Source organism: Bradysia coprophila, unplaced genomic scaffold (assembly GCF_014529535.1).
Source record: "Bradysia coprophila strain Holo2 unplaced genomic scaffold, BU_Bcop_v1 contig_151, whole genome shotgun sequence".
NCBI classification, from domain to species: domain Eukaryota; kingdom Metazoa; phylum Arthropoda; class Insecta; order Diptera; family Sciaridae; genus Bradysia; species Bradysia coprophila.
In genome coordinates this window covers 678,403-697,998 of record NW_023503423.1, presented here as the reverse complement: position 1 = coordinate 697,998, position 19,596 = coordinate 678,403, and the positions used below count along the sequence as shown (strand labels likewise).

Genomic DNA, 19,596 nt, shown 5'->3' with positions numbered 1-19,596 from the left:
GAATATTTATTTTCAATCTTACTGAAGCAACATACCTATGCTAAGGTTAAGGTTTAGCATCATTTCATCATAATTTCTCGATAAGTGCTGGCAAACATCAGAATCGCGGGAGCGGAGCGAGCGAATTTTTTGTGTGAATGAAAATGTACTTATTTTCTAGTTTTTCAATCAATTCTCGATCTCGATTTTCCCGATTTTTGGTCATTCTCGATCTCCGGTTTTTGTCCATTTTTCGCCATTTCCCGATTTTGTGTTTTTTTTTTCGATTTTTGTTCACGTCCCAATTTTTGGTCGTTCATTTCCCGATTTCTAGTCGCAAATTTTCTGTTATTTCCCTTATTTCCGGTTAATCCTACCCTTACCTGTCTCATAGAGAAATATGGATTTTACACTGACAAAGAAAGACTTGAAAATCTTACCTGTTGCAGCTTACTTTGTCTCCAGATACAATAGCTGCCACAGCAGTAGTTCTCCATAGTACTACTGCAACTGTAACACAGATAACCTGTAAACAAAGCTACCTGAACAGGTACGATTTTCAACTCTTTTTTTTGTCAGCTAAGCTATCCGACAAGATACGTTTGGTAACATACTTACCAGCCAGTTACAGCCAGAAGTGAGGAATAGATGGAACGGTAACATTTTTCAAGGGCTTAGAATTTCAGGGCCTAGGTAACTGAATCACGATCACTTCTTCGGCACTCCAGTCACAGTGATGGGAAGCAAATTATTTACAGAACTGTTTATTAAGAACTTATCTTTATTTCATAAATTTCATCTTGATTTCGGTTTGCTCTCCATTTTATTTAACAAAACCACAGTGGAAGGATCCACGTTCTCTCTTTTTTTTTGGAAAATTCATCTTTTTATCAGAGAAAAATGACACATTAAACGCAAAATAACTTAAATCGGGGGAAAAAGAAAACAATTTTCCTTTCTATCAACAATCACGATAATTTCAGCTGGTTAAAGTGGTCAGAACATATACGGTTCTATTCGCGGAAAAGGCCTCGCGCTTTCGGATTAATTTTTCGTATTCGGCCACGGCTACTTACACTGAGCGGCAGCTCATCTTCACTGTTATCCGACTCAAATTGACTCGTCGTAGTCGTTGCAGTGGCATTGTTCGATTGTGAAGCACGCAGTGGCGTTTCACTGGATGTTTGCAGTCTTCGCTTTGCACTCGGATTGTTACCATTTTGTGTCTCTTCATCGGTGTCCTCATTGTAGTATTGCCGCTTCAATGCACGGGTGCTGCGTGACGACTTCGACGTTGACGGCTGACCGGGTAAGTATTCATCGTCGCAGAATGATCGATTTCGCATCGGTAGGCCGGACGCAGTTCGTGTCTGGCTTAACGGTTTATCGTCTTCTGGATCGCTTTCATCGTCGTCATTGGCATCGTCATCTTCATTGATTCGTTCCGGTAACCGAACCGTTCTTGGCGTTCGCGAACTAGACGATGGCAATGTACTAGTGACAGCAGGTACCATACGTTGCCTGAGTCGGCCGGAAATGCTCGATTGAGCTGGTATAATGCGATGCATTTCAGTTCGTTGAGTAGTGGGACAGTCAAGCTCATCGGCATTTCGCTGATGTCTGGATAATGTCACATTATTTCGACGAGTGTAGCGTGATGATGGTCCCGGTTCGTCGTAATTGTGATCCTCTTGGACGGAGGAACGCTGCAGGCGCACTGGTATTACTTCATGCGTTGTTGTGACTGAACGTTGACTTGAGGTAGGCATTTGTTGTCTTGTAACAATTCGTGACGAGATACCATTTGTGGCGGGCTCGGTAACTGAAAAGAGAGAATGAAAATGGTGAGCGATAGGAATTGAATTTCAGTTGCAGGAGATAGAGCTCTTACCGAAGCTACGACGTGATCGAGACCGAAAACTGCTGTTCATGATCACTTGGCTAAGTGTTTGATCGTCGTCGCTCTCTTCTTGCGATGCACGACTTCGAGTGTCACGACGGAAAGTATTCGTTCGTCTGGAAGAGGTTTGTTCGTCGGGACTATTATCGGAGTCAGTCAACAATTTTCGCTGTGGATATCGTCTTTGCACGGTCTGTAAGTAGAATATGGTTAACAGTCTGCTCAATCATAAGAATCTAATTAGCTCGCATACTTGTGATGATTGAGTCGCTCTATGTCGTTGATTATGATCCTGATCGTCTTGACTGTCTGCCTCGCGTGGCCATGTTTTCTTTTTTCTGCCTCTAGTTGATCGCACCACTTGACCATCAGAATCAGTTTCGAGTGGATTTCGTTCCACTGGCTGCGAATTATTCAATGTACAGCTATTGTCAGAGCCGCTGTTGTAACCTCTTCGCTTTCTCTGTTTTCTTCGCTTCAGCTCACCATCGGAGCTACTACTACTTTCACGAGCTCGTCGACTGCGCTTCGGACGACCGGGCAATTTCTTTGGTGATTCAGAATTTCGATTATTTACAGCATAGTCTTCATCACTGTGTATGATTCTTTGCTTTGGTGGACGCCCTGGTCGACCTACACCTCCGTTCGATTTCTTTCGCTTGTCTTTCTTGTCTCCTTTTCGTTTCTTTCGTCTCTTTGGCTTTGTTATCCGTCGATTCGGCTTATAGCTAGCCTCCGAATCCGAATTTCGTCGCCGCACACGGTGTGTACCTAACGCAGATACTGGAATTGATGGTTCATCATCACTATCGTTATCGCTACCATCGCTATCACTGGAACTTGATGAGCTGTTTGAACTAGTCTCACGCAATTGGTCTACACTATCGGCACGAGACTTTCGCGTATGGCCACGTGATGTACTAGGACCTGCAACCGGTTCAGTATTGACTGATGACGACACCCCATTCGATGTCGTATGTTGTATGTTTCGTCTCGATGCTCGACCGTTCCGCAGTGGAAGATCATCATCGTCGTCATCATCATCGTCACTCTCTTCTTCAACACTACCATTTGCATGCGTTGCAGTAGACCGTCGAGTTGTAGGCCCGGGTCGATGTTGATGCGATTGTGATGGACTGGGTTTTTTCTTCGCTGGCCGTCGCTTTGTTGACTTCCAATTGTAAAATAATTGCTCCAATTTGTCTTCAAACAAACCGCTGAGACGTAAGGTCATTGAGTAGATCTGGAATACAAAAGCGATTATGAGCCGTTGGTGTGGCGTTGGATGCGACAAACTTATGATAAAAATGATTCGTAGGAAAGGGACATAGTTCGATTTCGTTTGTTTTTCATATCGTTCTTAAAATTGGTAAGATTGTTGTTCTGCAGCAGGCTTATTTTTGGTAATTTATTTCCACACAAATCCCGTAAAATTCTGGAAAGTCCAGAAAAATTCTTTTTAAAAAAAATTCCGGAAAATTCTAAGAAAAGTCCAGGAAAATTCTGAAACAGTCCCGGAAAATTCTGAGAACATTTTTTCGGAACCTTTCCAGAATTTTTCGGAATTTTAAGAATTTTCCAGAATTCAAATTCCCAAAAACAGGCCCTGCCTGCTAACGTGGGCTTCGCCTCGGATCGGCAATATCTCATCTTTTGCGATAAAAACACACGATTGCATACATTACTATTTAAGCGACAATTTATCGCAAAGAAGAACAATGAACTATCGTTATATGTAACTACTAACTAAGGCATTGAACCCACCAGAGAAGTAGTTGGTGCCTGAAGGAACAATTCAGCTGATTGTTTTTTGCTGGGGCTCAGAATATTGTCTGAAAAGCGTAATGCTCTGCACTGAGATGTATAGAAATGAATCGTATGAAGAAGGTACTGTTTGCCAGCATTGAGACTCCAATTTTTTAGACACGTAAGCAGACAACAGTTATTTGTTTATCGAGTGAAAACAAGTTGGAAATTGTATTTTGAGGGTATTGTTTGTGAGCAGAGCGTAGCGACGTTTTAATTTTCGACCCTCCGATGAAACTTTGGGTAAAAGTTAGAAATTGCACTTTCTCGGATTAGTTGCGACCCTTGTTACGCTCTAATCACAAACAGCACCCTCGAAATGAAATTTCCTACACTTCTTCCATCAGTGAACAAATAGCTGTACTTTCTGACCCGACCATTTAGTTTCATTTCATTTAGTTCAGTTCCAAAAGGTTAATTACAAAAAACGAAACATCTGTGCAGCTGTAGTGTACACGGAGAAAATTGTTCCGAGCCGACCAAGATACACACCGTACGGTATACATATTCCGTGCGATTTATCCAATTTTCTCGATTATCGATGATTATCGATAATTATCGATTATCGATAATCGATAATTATAGACTTTTTTATCGAAAATTATCAAAAAAATATCGATAATCGATAATTATTGATATTTTGATTCAATTTATTAAAGGAAAATGCGCAAAAAAAGACTGCTCACAATAATGACGCAGCCAGTAAAAAAGCGATCTTTTCTAAAATTAAATTTACAATAAATAAAAATCATCTATCCTGCTTTTCCCTAATGTGCCCAAAATACAGGCAGCGTTTCCACGTTGGATAGCGATTGAAATTCGTTGCAAAAGATAGTCCTTTGATCTAACCTCACCAGTTGCCTTTTTCATTAATGATCCCAATTTGTCCACAAATTTCTTCGTTTCAGGACCCATGCAACCTAATGTCTCGAAAGCAAGCGGAGTGAATAAATAATTTTGCTTTAATTTCATATAATGATTATGTTTATGCCTCTCCGCTCTGTCAGCAATTGACCGTGCTTTCTTTGATGAATCGGTCCGAAATTCCGATATTTATCGCTATATTCCGATATATCGGTATATTATCATGCATTTTCAGATAAATATCAAAATATAGATATTTTGATAATTATCGAATTTCGAAATTTTGATAATTATCGATAATTATTAAATTATCGATAACGATATGATTAATCAATTATCGATAATTTCTTTCGATTGATATTATCGACAATTTCGAACGTCTACCATCCCTACTCCCGTCAACAGACCATGAGAAAATTGCGTTTTGTTGACGATTGATCGAATGATCAGAAAAGTGCAGTACTTTCTATCTCGTGGTCGTGGGGAGAAAATAAAACTTTTCTCACTTGAACTGTCACTTTGTTTATGGCTTCTAAAGTGGCTGCTACTATTCGCGAAATTGCCTAAAATATACCGTCCACAACAGATACGTAAATAACTATTTTGTTTCATGAAGAAAAACGATAAATCACACCTCGGACATATGAAAAACGTTGCCACTGAGAGAAAATAGGAAATTCCAAATTCCAACTCGAACGAAACTTTAAAATTTTCTGCCCTCGGTAAACGAATGACTACATTACTAGGCCTGCCAGATTCTGGGGATTGTGAGTTATTGGGCTAAATATGTGTTTTTCTGGTCCCGAAGGCTAAAATATTGGACCTGTATTTTTTAGAACTGACCTGTTCTTTTAACTAGTAACGGGTATTATTCTTACTTCTCGGTATCCGAGTCAAAATTTCCAGACAACAAAAAATGTGTATCTTTCCGCTACATTCAATTTCCACTCAGTTGTTCGATTTCCCGATTTGTACACATAATTGGCATTTGCGTTTTTAGAATCAAAAAAAAGATTTTTCATAACGCAGGCGAGAAAATAGTCATTTTCTCCCCTCAGCTGAAACTTCGGAAGCCTTTGTTGTGAAAAACGTTGTGTTGACTTCTGGAAGAAAGTCCAGCATCCTATTTGAAATGAAATTTCCAACTTTTCTTCCCTAGGTTAACAAATATCTATTTCATGCTAGCGATACGAAAATTCTTATTTTGTCCACTATGAAGCGTTCTGAAAATGGCGTTTTGTTGTCATTCTGAGAGGCGGGTTCAGTCATATTGGATGAGAAATTGATCATTTTCTCAATGGCTGAATACCGAAACAATCTCTTTAAAGTGGACAAAAATGCGGATTTTCGCAAAGAACAAGCATGAAAAAAGTTGTGTTTACCTCGCTTCGCTCTGGCCGCAACTTTCGCTCTTCGTGAAACTTCCTATTTTCTCCTCTTGGTTAACAAATAACTATTTTTAAAGGTCGAACGGTTTATGGCTCGTTCTGGAAGGCCGGAATAAAAATGGCAATCAAATAGTATGCTACATAGACGTGTCTACTCCAATGTATGACGACAACAAAAACAACGCAACAGCTGATATGTGATTATGATTGGAAGCGACATTCAACAATGACTAACTAATAAATTAAGCTTTTTTGTTCAATTTTGGAAAAAAGGTCTTACCGGATTGTCCTGCAAATGAGTTTTTTTTTATTCAATGAAAAGGAAGGCATGAACACAAAAAAGAAAGAAAATTTTGTGATAAATAACAACGACCCAATGTGTGTTTCGTGAGTGGTGGTGTGTGTCTTAATGTGTGTCGGATTTGGGGAAATTATAATTTTGAATCGAAAGTGTGGATGAAAACAATTATTAGTTAGATTTCGAATTAATAACAACTTTGTCTAGCCGGTCATGCATGGAAATGATAAATTAGCTTTGATATAGAACATCCAATGAATGTAAATAACTTTTTGTATTGCTTTGGGATGATGAACTTAGTATATGAATCACCAGACAAGGATTTTTTTTTGTTGATCAGTGATGGCTTTGCATACTGTGTCAAAGATCGGGCGCAGTGCTCTGTGCATAAAACATACCTCTGTGATTACCAAGAAACATCTCCATTTCACCTAACGTTAGTGACTCTTGTTGAAACTCCGATAGTATGTCGATCGCAGAGTTGCGGTTTAAAATGAAACCGATCGATGAAGCTTAGAAAAAGCGTCAGAATAAATAAGAAAGTTAAACGGGCAGCACGCCCAAATTAAGTGTTTATTCTCCGAAAAGCCCCAAAGTCCACAATTCAAAGGCTAACTGGTAGCTAGTCAGTGTTGAAGATTCTGTGACAGCTTAGTTTGGTGGTCGAGGTTAAAAGTTGCGTATGCAGTTGAAACACTGGAAAAACTGCAGAGACTAGCGTGCCTATGTATAACCGTAGTGCTATTAGTTCCACAGCGACAAGAGCATTGCAAATACTTCTGAACCTGCCACCTCTGCATCTTTTTGTTCTCGCTACAACCTTAGGAATGGCTGGTGGTTGGGTGAATTGTCATCGGTTCAAAAAGAAATTCTTGAAATGGTGCATCATTAGATGGCAAGTTCCTCAACGACTTCTTATTGAAAACACGGAAATTTCCCTAACAGAAGAAGTAAGGTGAGGGAGTAGGGAACAAGGGATTTTCGATGTGGGTTCCTGCTTCTCAATTGAAGAAGTCTCCTAAATCACTAATCAATCCATCTAACGTTAGTTCAATTAGTCTTCTTTCGATATTAAATGAAACGTTGGGTGACGATGATCAGCAGAAACTCTACACCTGTGTCATGGACATTTTCAATTATTTGTTTCAAGCAACTGCCGTAGACAATTTGGGGGAATGGAGACCATTATATTCAGAGCACTGTACCCGATGCATTGTGTGTTGTCGGGCCAACATATCACTGGACATTACACAAATTTTTAAATTTTTTTGCCTAGTGTAGTACGTAAAACCAATGAAATACAACTGTCGCTACTCACTCGAGATCGTTTGTTTGTGTTGTAGTTACGAGAATTCGTAAAGATCAGTCTCATGTCTTTTACAAAATCAGTGGCCGATTTGTAATTACCGCCTAGCAGTTCTTCTTTAACCGTACGTAGATCCATTGGAGTGTCGATTGAGGTCAGGTAATCTGTAAAATGGATAATCCATTGAAAATCCAATTGCTTTCAAATGTTTAAGGCTCCATCGACATACCAGGATGTTCGATCAAATCAACCGGTTCCCGGAACGGTTCCGAATCGTTTGACTGCCAGATTGCATCCAAAACATCGCGACACTTAACGCGCCAATCGACTTCCGGTGCACGTCGTAGTCGCGTTGACCTGTAAAGATATGACATAGAGCAGGGAAGTCATAAATGATTCGTTGCACAGCAGGAACATATCGTCATACCGTCGTGCTCCCGACGAGGATGCATTACGCATTGATGGGCCAGCTTCATTGTCGCCGTCTGTATCGGTAGTTACATAAGTGTCCATTAGTTGGTGGTAAACGGCTCCGACGTCGACTATGTTTTGATCTCTAAACAAATTGAGGAAAAATGGCCGTTAATAACGTACATCGAACACACAGTCCGCATGGCATGCCCAACTCACTTGATGATTCGTAAGCACAGATCCGTTATAATTCGTGCGTGTTTTATGATGTGACTACCGCTCTGATTGAATCTCTCCGCATTTGTGGCCAAGTATCGGACATCGAACTGAGCGGCCGTTAACCGTCGATAGAAATGATTGTCGAATCGCGCCTTAATCGTCGTCAAATCGATCGGATATTCAATAACGTACGCATAGGTCGGGTAAATGTTCAAATCGACTGGCGCCAAAAAGGGATCGGCTATGGCCAGTCCCATAACTTCTTCCAAACCGCTGATGATGCGACGACATGTTGCGTCTCGATCGCCACGTGGCCATTCCTCCGAACGCGGCTGATATAAGGTAGCTCGTAATTCTTCCGGCAACACTGGAACGGCTCCACCGACCTCGGTCGGTATTCGATTATTGTCGATCGGTTCCATGTCCCACGGACTCATAAATTCGTATTCACCGTTGTCCCATCGGATTCGGAAGCACATGAACAGTGAATGTGGAAAATCCGGTGACAGCGGCGTTCGTGATTCAATGACACCCATCCACCAGCCATCGTCTATCATGCACCGGAAGCGTTCTCCAGTTGTCCATAATCGCTGTACGGCTGTGTCATAAGTTTGCCGCAATACTATGAAGTCGAGCACGTCGGGCATATCGTGATATTTGATGGAGAATGATTGGCCGGTGAATGATCCATCACTATTTAAGAGTGCCAGCTTTAGGCAGCATAAACGCGGCGGACGAATTTCGTATTTTATGCCAATGACTTTAACGACTTCATTGTCTCGCAAATCAAATTGAACCCAGGGTTCGACATTGTTGCTGAGCTTGTACACCTTTTTCGATCGGACCGCATCCAAATACCGTTGATGTCCTTGCCGAAAGTAAACCACTTCGTCACCCATTTGCGGATAGTAAGGAGTTTTCTTCGGGATAACTTCGGACAGCCACTCCGGTGGTCGATACGATTCCGGTATTTCACCTTCGGGTATTACAACTTTCTTGCGTCCGACTGTTCGTTCAGTGTTTTGGTTCATGTCACTATTGGTCGGTGAGTGTGATCGATTTTGCACGGACTTTCGTTTCGATCGCTTTGGCGGCTCCAATGCTTGATCGGTACCAACCCAGTCCGAATAATCGGAACTCTCTGTATCTGAAGAGCTGCTCGATCCAGACAGATCTTCTGCTGCTGTAGCATCGCTCGTATTATCTGAATCGCTACTTGCCGATGCAATGACGTCCGGATCATCATCGTCCATATCTTCACGTTCGCGTACGGCTCTCGTTCGGTAAGCTGGCGTAACACTTGCGCCTGGTCTTCGACCTCTTCCACTGTTTCGATTTTTATTTGCCGATCGCAACGACGACGAGCTTGTTATCGATGTATTAATCATCATGGGCCGACGACGCATTTCACGACGATAAATATCCTGCTCCAATAGCCCAGCATGGTATCTGGAATGTACAGACAAGCGAGGATTTAGCAAAAGCCGGTGACACAATATCATTCCCGGTACTTACACCTTTTGACGCAACGTCTGCAAACGAGAATATCTCATCGGCTGAACATATATTCGGCGAATCCATTTCAAGTTCACGTCTCTCTGCCAATTGCCGGAACTCTGTCGTACACCTTCAACATCACCCGATCGACGAACTGAACCAACGCGACCATTTGCACGAGGGGAGTTTGAAGGTCGATTGGCTTGTTGATCACGTTCATTATTTGAATCTGGCGCTTGTCCAGGCCCTTGTCGATTAGCTAGAGCAGCAATTAAACGATCGATATTCGACACAGTATTCGGCGACTCGACAACTTCAACTCCTTCTGGGCCAATAGTGATGTTTGGCACCAATTGCTCTGTCGTACAGTTTTCTCGGCCTGGAACGAGACGTTGAAACGATGGCGGATGTGGATTGCCATCAACATCAACCAAAAATGGAGGGGGCATCAAGTGCGGAGTGGTTTGTGTTTGTTCATCCATGACGTAGTGATTCACATCTCGAATCAACGGACGATAGTCGGTGTGGAAAAACAATTCTTTCGGAAGCTGATGGATGAACGAGAGAGAAGGGATTTTATCGAATTGTTGAACAGAATAGCCGAACAAACCCACCATTTTGAGTCTCGGATGGCCAGACCCAAAACCATACATGAGTATGTGTCCATGGGAATCGGTAGCCGCTATCATCGATCCATCCGGTGACCATTTCGCATCGAAAATGCCTCCGTTTCCCTGGCCATCAATGTGATTAACGAAGTGTGCTATTGATTGACCCTCCATAATGTCCCAGATGAACAGTTGACCATCATGACCTGCCGATACCAAAACGTGCGGATCGATGGGATGTGATTCGAGGACGAATAGTTCGTCCGTGTGGCCAGTCATTACTTTGTGAAGCTTTCCGGTAGCTGAATTCCATACTTTTATCTAGCGAAAAGTGAATGTACGGTTAGTTCGGCGATCATATGGTTCAACCAAAACTCTATCTTACCGAAAAGTCATTTACAGCTGTTATAACCCACTTATCGCTAGCGTCCCAGGAAACCATCGTCACTTTGAGCTTTCGTGCATCGTCTTCCGACACATTCTCCCTATAAGTCCAAAGACAAGACAGTGAATTTAGGTTGTCAAATGCTTGTCAGGGGTACGGCACAAACGGTCCATTTTTTTCCCCGTCACTTACCCCGGCAATCGTTCGGTCATGCTCAGTTTCATCGATTTCCACTGTTGAGATTCAAAAGTCCACATGTAAGCAATTCCGTCCTTGCCGCCGGACACAAATTTCAGTCCCTGATGCGCCCATTGTATCGAATCGACCGTATCCGTATGCGCTTCGATTTCCAATATCCGTTTCGGACCCTCTTCACCCATCAAATACACGCGAACGTGATGATCTGCAGAGCCTGCCGCCAGAAATTTGCCGCCCGGTGAAAATGACGCACAGATCATCTGAGCTTGTCCCGGACGAATTTTTTCGAGAAATTGGATCGGCTTCGAGCTGTTTATTCGAAGCGATATGAAGGTCAGAACTGAATGCGTCCGAAACACACGAATTGGTAAACACTTACGCAAATGATGACTTAGCTCCTCGTGGCGTATAATACTGCCAGAATGCCACCGAACCATCGGTGCTGGTTGTGACTAAATATTTTAATTCACGATTTCGTGATGGGCAAAAATTAACCGATGTGATCATGCCAGTATGTGCGGATAGAACGGCTATGGGTCCGCCGGTTTGCATGTCCCATACACGTAAGATTCTATCTAAGGAACCAGCTGCTAGCAACGTATTATCTAAATTTACTGCAATGTCGGTGATTTCGGCCGATGCACCACGAAATGTGGCTAACAGTCGACCATCGATTGCACTCCAAAGTTTCACCAGCAAATCATCGGCTCCCTGCGTAGTTCATAAAATTTCATTGTCTTTCTGCTACGAGCCATTCCTTCATAAACTCACCGTAATTATGTACTTTCCCGATCGGTCAAACAACACACAATAAACGGCTGACAAATGTCCGAGCGATCGTCGCAGTAGGTCCAATTTTCCGTAAAACTTTGTAGGCACAGCTAGTTTCCGGGTTATCGGGCCCGAACTTTCTCTGCCATACAATACTTGGACTAAACAGATTTTGAAAGTTAGTCACATCTCATTCACCACAAAGCCTTTCAATTCATCGCCGACTGACTTACCGATATTGTTCACCGGTTTTTTGTTAATTGACTCCAGCACCGGCATGCCATGTATTCGACTACAATGTGCAACGATACCTTTGGGCGCTGTGATTGTTTCTTTTGTTCGAAGTAGACTTTGGCGTCCCGCTCCCAATAGGGAAGTTACGCCATTTACGCTGGGCACCAGTTCTTTGTCCAACAGAGCTGGTACACGTTTGCATATTTCAAGTAGGTGTAGCGGGCCAATATGAGAGAATTGGCGTTCCTATTGAAGAGTAGAAAATTTAGTCTATCAGGCTGGTTACGAGTGAAAATGTGACACAAATCAACTACTTCATTCGTTATGACATACGTCAAATAATTTTCTTATTCATTTCGCTGTGTGATATTACATTAGTCCGGAGGTTATCTCTCAATTTTGTTGTTGCTGTCAAAAACAGCTGATCATTCCTTTCTAAATGGCTAAAGTAGAAAGGTGTAAAGCTACGAACTGCCCATACTTTTGAGTTCATCATTATAACACAATGGCTGCGCTTCGTTCGTTCATTATCGATTGAAAGACGAATCCAACGAGCTATCACTCATTAAAATCAGAAACCAGTCGCGCAGAGTTCTATTTTGGTCGTATGGGGCAAAATTTTGGTAAACAAAAGAAATAAGAAAACCGTGTGGGGCAACGTATGGGGCGACATGAAGTCGTATGGGGCATCTGCCCAATTCGCCCATAGGAAGTCTCCTGTCAGAGACTGCTTGTTCCTCAATCGCCTGAAGTCTTGGCGATATGACTCTTAATGACTACAATTTACCCTACGCTTGCCGTTAACAAGAGCATACAGTTGTGTACATTTCTGATGTGAAGGTTTGAAACTGAAAATGTTCATAAACAAAACGGGTTAACCTTTCCAACGTCCTGGAAAGAAACCATATATAATTTCCATCAGCAAACAAGAGGTCAAACAATGTCCGAATTGTCAATTTTTATACCTAAACACTTCTGTCCCACATATCTTCTTCTTCTTCTTTTTCAGCCTGTTTCTATCCACTGCTGGATGTAGGCCTCTCCAACTTCTTTCCATTTCGTACGATCCATTGCCATTTGCTGCCAGTTTGTACCTGCAATATTCTTAATTCCGTTTGTCCATCTCTCTGGTGGTCTACCTATAGCTCGTCTTTTATATGGTCGCCAGTTCATGATCTTTTTGGTCCAACGTTCGTCTGTCCTTCTTGCAATATGTCCCGCCCAGCTCCATTTCAGAGATGCTATTCTTTCCATGACATCAACGATCCTGGTTTGTTGTCGAATCCATTGATTCGTCATTCTGTCTCTGAGTGTTATTCCAAGCATACTCCGTTCCATGGCTCTTTGTGTCACTCTCAATTTATCTTCGGATGCTTTTGTTAAAGTTAACGTTTCCGCTCCATAAGTGAGCACTGGAAGGACACAAGTGTCGAAAACTTTGCGTTTCAGACTATTATTAATTTTGCTTTTGAAAATTAGTCTGAGTTTTCCGAACGCTGCCCATGCAAGACCAATCCTACGTCTTATTTCTGCAGTTTGGTTGTCCAGACCTAACTTCAGTTTATGTCCTAGATATACATAGCTGTCGACTCGTTCAATGACAGTGTCACCAATTTTGATTTCTCTATCGTCCCCGATGTTGGTCATGACTTTTGTTTTCGATAAGTTCATCTTGAGGCCAACTTTGCTCGCCTCTTCACTTAACTGTTGTAGCATAAGCTGAGCCTGACCTAGATTCGCTGCTATCGGTACAATGTCATCAGCGAAGCGGAGATTGCTCAGGTACTCTCCATTTATATTTATTCCCATTTTACTCCAGTTTAACTTCCTAAAAATACTCTGCAGAATCGCCGTGAATAATTTCGGTGAAATGGTGTCACCCTGCCTTACACCTCGGCCAATTCTGAATTTCTCCGTGCTCTTATGAAGTTTTATACATGAAGTAGCATTTTTGTACACATATCGAATTGTGTTGGAGTACCTTGAGTCTACTCTACATTCGTCTAATGCGTCCAATATCGACCATGTTTCCACTGAATCGAAAGCTTTTTCGAAGTCTATGAATAGCAAGACTATGTCGATGTTGTATTCACGACACTTCTCAATAAGCGTTCTCATCACCTGCAAATGGTCGTTTGTGCTGAAACCAGATCTGAAAGCAGCTTGTTCAACAGGTTGGTAGAAGTCGAACTTGTTAGTGTTCCTCTTCGTAATGATTTTCATAAACAACTTGTAGAGTGTTGACAATAGGCTTATGGGTCGGTAATTTTCCAGCTTTGTTATGTCTCCTTTTTTATGCAGCAATGTAATTACCGCATTTTCCCAGGCTTCTGGTACTTCTTCCCATTGGAGACATTGATTAAACAAAGCCGTGATTGCCTTTAATAATGAGTCTCCACCTAGTTTAATGGCTTCCACTGGAACACCATCTTCTCCGGGAGACTTTTTGTTTTTCATCTCGGCTACTGCGGCCTTGACTTCATCAACAGTTATGTCGGGCATATCCTCCGATCCCACGTTTCTTATTATTGGTCTATCTTCGGTTTCTTCCGTTGGATTCTGTCTTGCTGAAGAAAACAAATTCTCATAAAATTCTGTTGCAATGTTTAATATCGCATTTCGATCCGTTTGGATCGTTCCTGTTTTGTCTCGTAATTTGAAGATTTCTTTTTTGGCGTTTGTCATTTTTCTCCGTAGGACTTTCATATTGCAGTTAGCTTCAATTATGTTTTGAGCCAATTGGACATTATATTTTCTTTGATCTGATCTCCTTGCTTTGTTGATACTTTTAGACAGGTTCCGGTATTCCACCGAATCTCGTCCTCCGTTTTTTACCAACTCTGCTCTGCTTGCGATCAGGTCTAATGTTTCTCTGCTGAGTTTTGATTCTTTCCCTTGGACGGATTTGCATTTGGATTTCATGAAACCCATTATTGTATCGACGATTTTGGTATTCAATTCGTCCAATGTTTCACATTGATTGTTGACGTTATCTAATTCGGCAGTCATTTTCGTAGCAAATTCTTCATTTTGTGTGTAAAGCCGTTGTACGTCAATCCTTTCACTTTTCTGAACTAGTTGTGATCTTTGAAATCTGGTATTTAACGTGACTCTTGCACGAACCATTCGGTGATCACTACCGGTTGAAAAATTGTTTAGGACCGTAACGTTCTTAACGGTTGACTTACAGCCAGTTATGATGTAATCGATCTCATTTTTCGTTACACCATCTGCACTAGCCCAAGTCCATTTCCGTTGAAGCTTTCCTGCAAAAAATGAATTCATTGCGTACAAATTGTGTTGCTGTAAGAAGTTGAGTAAAGTATTTCCACGCTCATTTCTTTGGTCGTTGCTAAAACTACCAACAGAAACTTCGGAGTCTTCTTCTCGTTTTCCCAGCTTCGCATTGAAATCACCGATTAGATATTGGTAATGTGAAGGGTTTTCGTCCAGAGCTTTCTCGACATCTTCATAGAATCTTTCTACTTCTTCGTCATCATGGGTGGACGTGGGTGCGTAAACCTGAATTAATTTGACACTGTATCTGTTATTTATCTTCAGGCTTACGTATATCACTCGATCGGATATGCTTTTCGTGTGAATTATGCGATCCGACCACCGCTTGTTTATGAACAATCCGACACCGTGCATCAGCATCTGACTGTCACTTCCTCGGTAGAAGAATGTATGCCCTGATTGTAATTTCAGGCATTCCTCTCCAGGTTTTCTCACTTCGCTCACTCCCACAACATCCCATTTTATCTTTTCTAGCTCTTCTTCCATTTCTTGCATTTTTTGTCTTGACGACAATGTTCTGGCATTATATGTGGCAATGTATAATTCGTTATGGCTTCGTTTGAAGGTTTTTAGCATTAAAACACCACGCTTGCTACTGCGGGTTGGTGAGTATGAAAGCTTTACTTTGCTCGCCCCCGGTAATCCTCGAGCTCTGACCCGCACATTTCTGCACGTTTCGGGACCACCGTGCCTATCAAAGTGCACAGTGCCCGACGGGGTAGTGTTACTCTTTTTGAACATTCTTTTCCATAAAGCTTTGCCCATTCTTTTGAACCTATCTGAGCAAAAGGTTATTCGTCCTTTAAAAGCTTAACCTAGTAGCTAATAAGAATTCTGGGATCGTTCTATCCTTTGGCTTCCTGATCGTGTTGTTTCACCTCAACGTTGGTCCCTTAACCCCAATTCTTTCGGCTTCCAGCTCACGATTCATTCAACCTTAAGATTGATTTATCTAATCCTATCTTATCTACTGCTACGTCCTCGTTAAACTTCATTCCCTCCACTCTTTTTCAAACTGGCTTGGGACAGTCTTTGGCGGTCCCACATATAATACCAACAAAACCACACCAATACACACGACGGAAAATACAGTAAGAAAACCATTTTCATGCGCGACAGTACTATGTTTGATGTTAGAGTAACGTATCAACGTTATTATCGAAGCAGCCGAGTGTAGTCGACCTTTTTATCCGAATGCAAATGTTGGTGGAGTGAAAAGAGACAGAGGTAAGTAGAGAGAAAGAAAGAGGGAACGAAGCGAACAAAATGTTCATTTGATCGGAAGAGCTGAGAAGATGATAAGTGAAGGAAATAAAGTTGTTGCATGAAAAGTATGTATGCGGAGGTTTCGGGAATGTTTGTCATTTAAATTGGCAAATAAAATTACATTTTTTTTTGTTGCAATTAAAAATTCGAGGAAATAATTCTCGGAATATTCTGTTGCAGCAACGATCGGAAGGAGAGGGAAAATATTATCGAGATAAAAAAAAAATTCTCAAAATTTTCGGTTAATTTTTTGTTGACCAATTTTTTTTTAATTAATTAGCAATCGAACAAAAAAAAAATCGGTAAACAAGTTACCGAAAATATTTTTTTTTTCAAAAAGATTTTATCACAACACAACACAAAAGAACCCATATGACAATATGGCTGCCGTTGTATTGTAACGTATAAATCCCATTGACAACAATGTTTGCACATCAAAGACTCGTCAATATTCTCAATTCTCTCAAGAAAACAATAAAATCATATTTCCCCCCCGAATCAAAAAGAAATCCTCGATAAACACGGTCTTCTCGAATAAAATATATCAGTTACAAGCGTCGCATAATGCAACCATTAAAAATACGGGGGATGAGTCTATCAAACATATTGATAAGCTCTGATATTCTAAATAGTTGGATGGTCCAACGGTTTGCGGATACGATGATGAATGGAATATTTTGTTTGTTAATCAAAAAACTATTTGTCAAATCGCTCTCTCATTTTTATGTCTATTATACTCATGAATGATACAACGCATATCGGAAAACGCACACAGCCGGATAGATTGTATACGGCCAGTTGTTTGCTTATTTTCTAATTATTTATTTTTTGTTGAGAAATCCAATTTTTTTCTTCTAAAATCTTAAATCTGCTTTTTTTTACAATCCCCATCAACAATTCATTTTTATGAAAGTCTTAGAATTATTCAAAAAAAAAAGAAATTTTGAAAAATTCAAGGTCATCAATCATAACAAAAATTTCACCTGCTCATTGATAAAAAGTACGAGAAACGTAAAAAAAAAGTCAACAAATCACCAAAATCCTGAAGAGTTGATTCTTTTTCATTCACTTGAAACAAGTAAAAAAAAAATATGGCCGCCATGACAATATCACTTCATTCAATAGCTTCGAAAATCTTCTGAACTTATTTTCCCCATAAAAAAACCGCCAATCGAATTTCAATTCTCTCAATTAAAAAATTTCCAGTTGCGACAAAAAAATTGCACCAGAAATTTAAATATGAATTTTCGTTTACAACCAGACGAGTTACTTGGAACGTATTCGTCATTCAATGTACATTGTATTAATACTATGACCGAATCGTACAATAGTAAACACAATCAATCTTGTTTTGATTACTTACCAATTCGGCAAAGGTTTGTTCATGTTCCTCTCCCGTCCAGTCGATTCTTCTCGGAAAAACCTGTAATGTGGAAAAAAAGGTTCGTCAAAGTTGGACCCATTGGCTGGGCGAGATGGGACAATAGTAAGTAGTTCGAATGATCCGGAGATCTAGGGTCAAGGAACTTGTTTATAGTATCATTTGACATGTATACAAAGAACACGTGCAAAACATGTGAAAATTGTTCAACTAAAATATATTCGTATAGAAAAGGAATATTTGTAAACATTGGAATATAAAAACGAAAAACACTTGCCTTTAAGCGATCCAACTCTTGCATCAGAACCTGCAAAATGCACACAAATTTCACATTTTTATCGTATTTAATCAATTAAAAACGGTAATAAACTCATAGACTTCGTCAATCTCACCTCAGATGCATTTCGAAGTGGACCGTCGGCCAAAAATTTCGCTATTAAAAAGTACAATTCTGAAACGAAACAAAAATTTGTTCATTCGCCATTGTCACAGATTCAGATGTGTTTTGTACGAACAAAAAAAAAACTTTCGCGGAGACGGTTTTTCATTTCATAAATAAATGGGTAGCAAGCACAATTACGTACCAGGTGTTACATTTGCACTAATTATCTGTTCTCTATCATCCATTTTATAGGATTTATTTACGACATTCGTTGAAAACACACAATGAAAATTGGATTTTTTTGTCAGAAAGCATATTAAAACGATTCCACCATTTAGCAAAAAGAAATTTTTTAGAATTTCGAAGTTTCGATGTCGCCTACTGTCAAAAAAAGGCAGTTATGCGTGTGTGTGTCTGTGGTGTCTGTGTACCACTCGTCAGTGACACTTCGAACGACTGGCAGATTTTTCGTTTGTTTTTGTTAAGTTGAATTTCCATATCCAAACTGTCCAAATACCGGTACAATGCCTTTTATAGCATTACCATCATTACCAACAATACCATAAATTAAATTAGCGAAATGTTTTGAAAGACAGAAAACATCTTAGCGATAAAATTGAAACGGTCGGAATAAAATCAAAATTATCGCGGTTCGATATGTCATTGTTTTCCGATATTCTGGCATTATGGTAAAAGTGAATCAAAATCAGATACGATGTACGATGGACCTTATCGCTGAAATGGTTACTTTTGCGTTCAATGAAAACTTTTGTTTCGCTGAAATGGTTACTTATATTATCTACTTGGTGTTACATTTGATTTTTAGAACGCGCAGTAAGAAGAAACGTTTACACAAAAGTAAATAATGTTCGAGCTACTCATATGTTCTCCTTCACTTAAATTGCATTTTGGTGATCAACTACATGAAGGCACTGGTCAGTAATTAACTACCTGTGCCTTTGTGTAAATTATTCAAGAAATAACTCTAAAACCCTAATTGACCCACCCATTTCTAACTTTCGTCATTTTTCACATATGCAGATGTTCAGGAACAGACCAGCAAGAAAATTTATCTGCCACATTCGACGCAGATTTTTTTGGTAAAATTTTGGATGTTTCCAGTCAATTTTTTTTTGTAAAAATTATTTGGCAGATGATGAGAAAAACTAAGCCAGCTTGTTTGAACTAATTTGGTGTAAAATTTAATTTTTGCGGATGGTACAAGATGGACATTTCCGATCATAGCAATTATTCTATTCGTTTCATGTTTTTTTTTAAATACTGGGCCCCTTCACTTGTGTGGGTCAGCTCCCTTGACTGACGATGCAATCAAGAGATTTTTGAACATTCTTTTATATTAACTTCAAAACTACATTCCCTAAATTAAGACTCTAAAGGGAAGACAT

At 40.4% G+C, this 19,596-nt stretch overlaps 1 protein-coding gene across 1 annotated transcript; it reads right to left on the bottom strand.

Annotated features, from left to right (window-relative positions):
* Nucleotides 1-868: 868 nt before the first annotated feature.
* Nucleotides 869-18,565, bottom strand: LOC119074294 (bromodomain and WD repeat-containing protein 3). The gene is made up of 18 exons (XM_037180310.1): nt 18,393-18,565; nt 18,201-18,259; nt 18,086-18,115; nt 17,791-17,850; nt 11,864-12,110; nt 11,631-11,791; nt 11,239-11,570; nt 10,854-11,168; nt 10,662-10,761; nt 10,283-10,597; nt 9,687-10,216; nt 8,172-9,620; nt 7,969-8,097; nt 7,771-7,898; nt 7,554-7,705; nt 2,133-3,122; nt 1,871-2,072; nt 869-1,801 (listed from the first exon to the last, which is right to left on the bottom strand). The coding sequence occupies exons 1-18, from the start codon at nt 18,433-18,435 to the stop codon at nt 993-995; spliced, it is 6,051 nt and encodes a 2,016-aa protein (XP_037036205.1). The 5' UTR covers nt 18,436-18,565; the 3' UTR covers nt 869-992.
* Between the last annotated feature and the right edge of the window lie 1,031 nt (nt 18,566-19,596).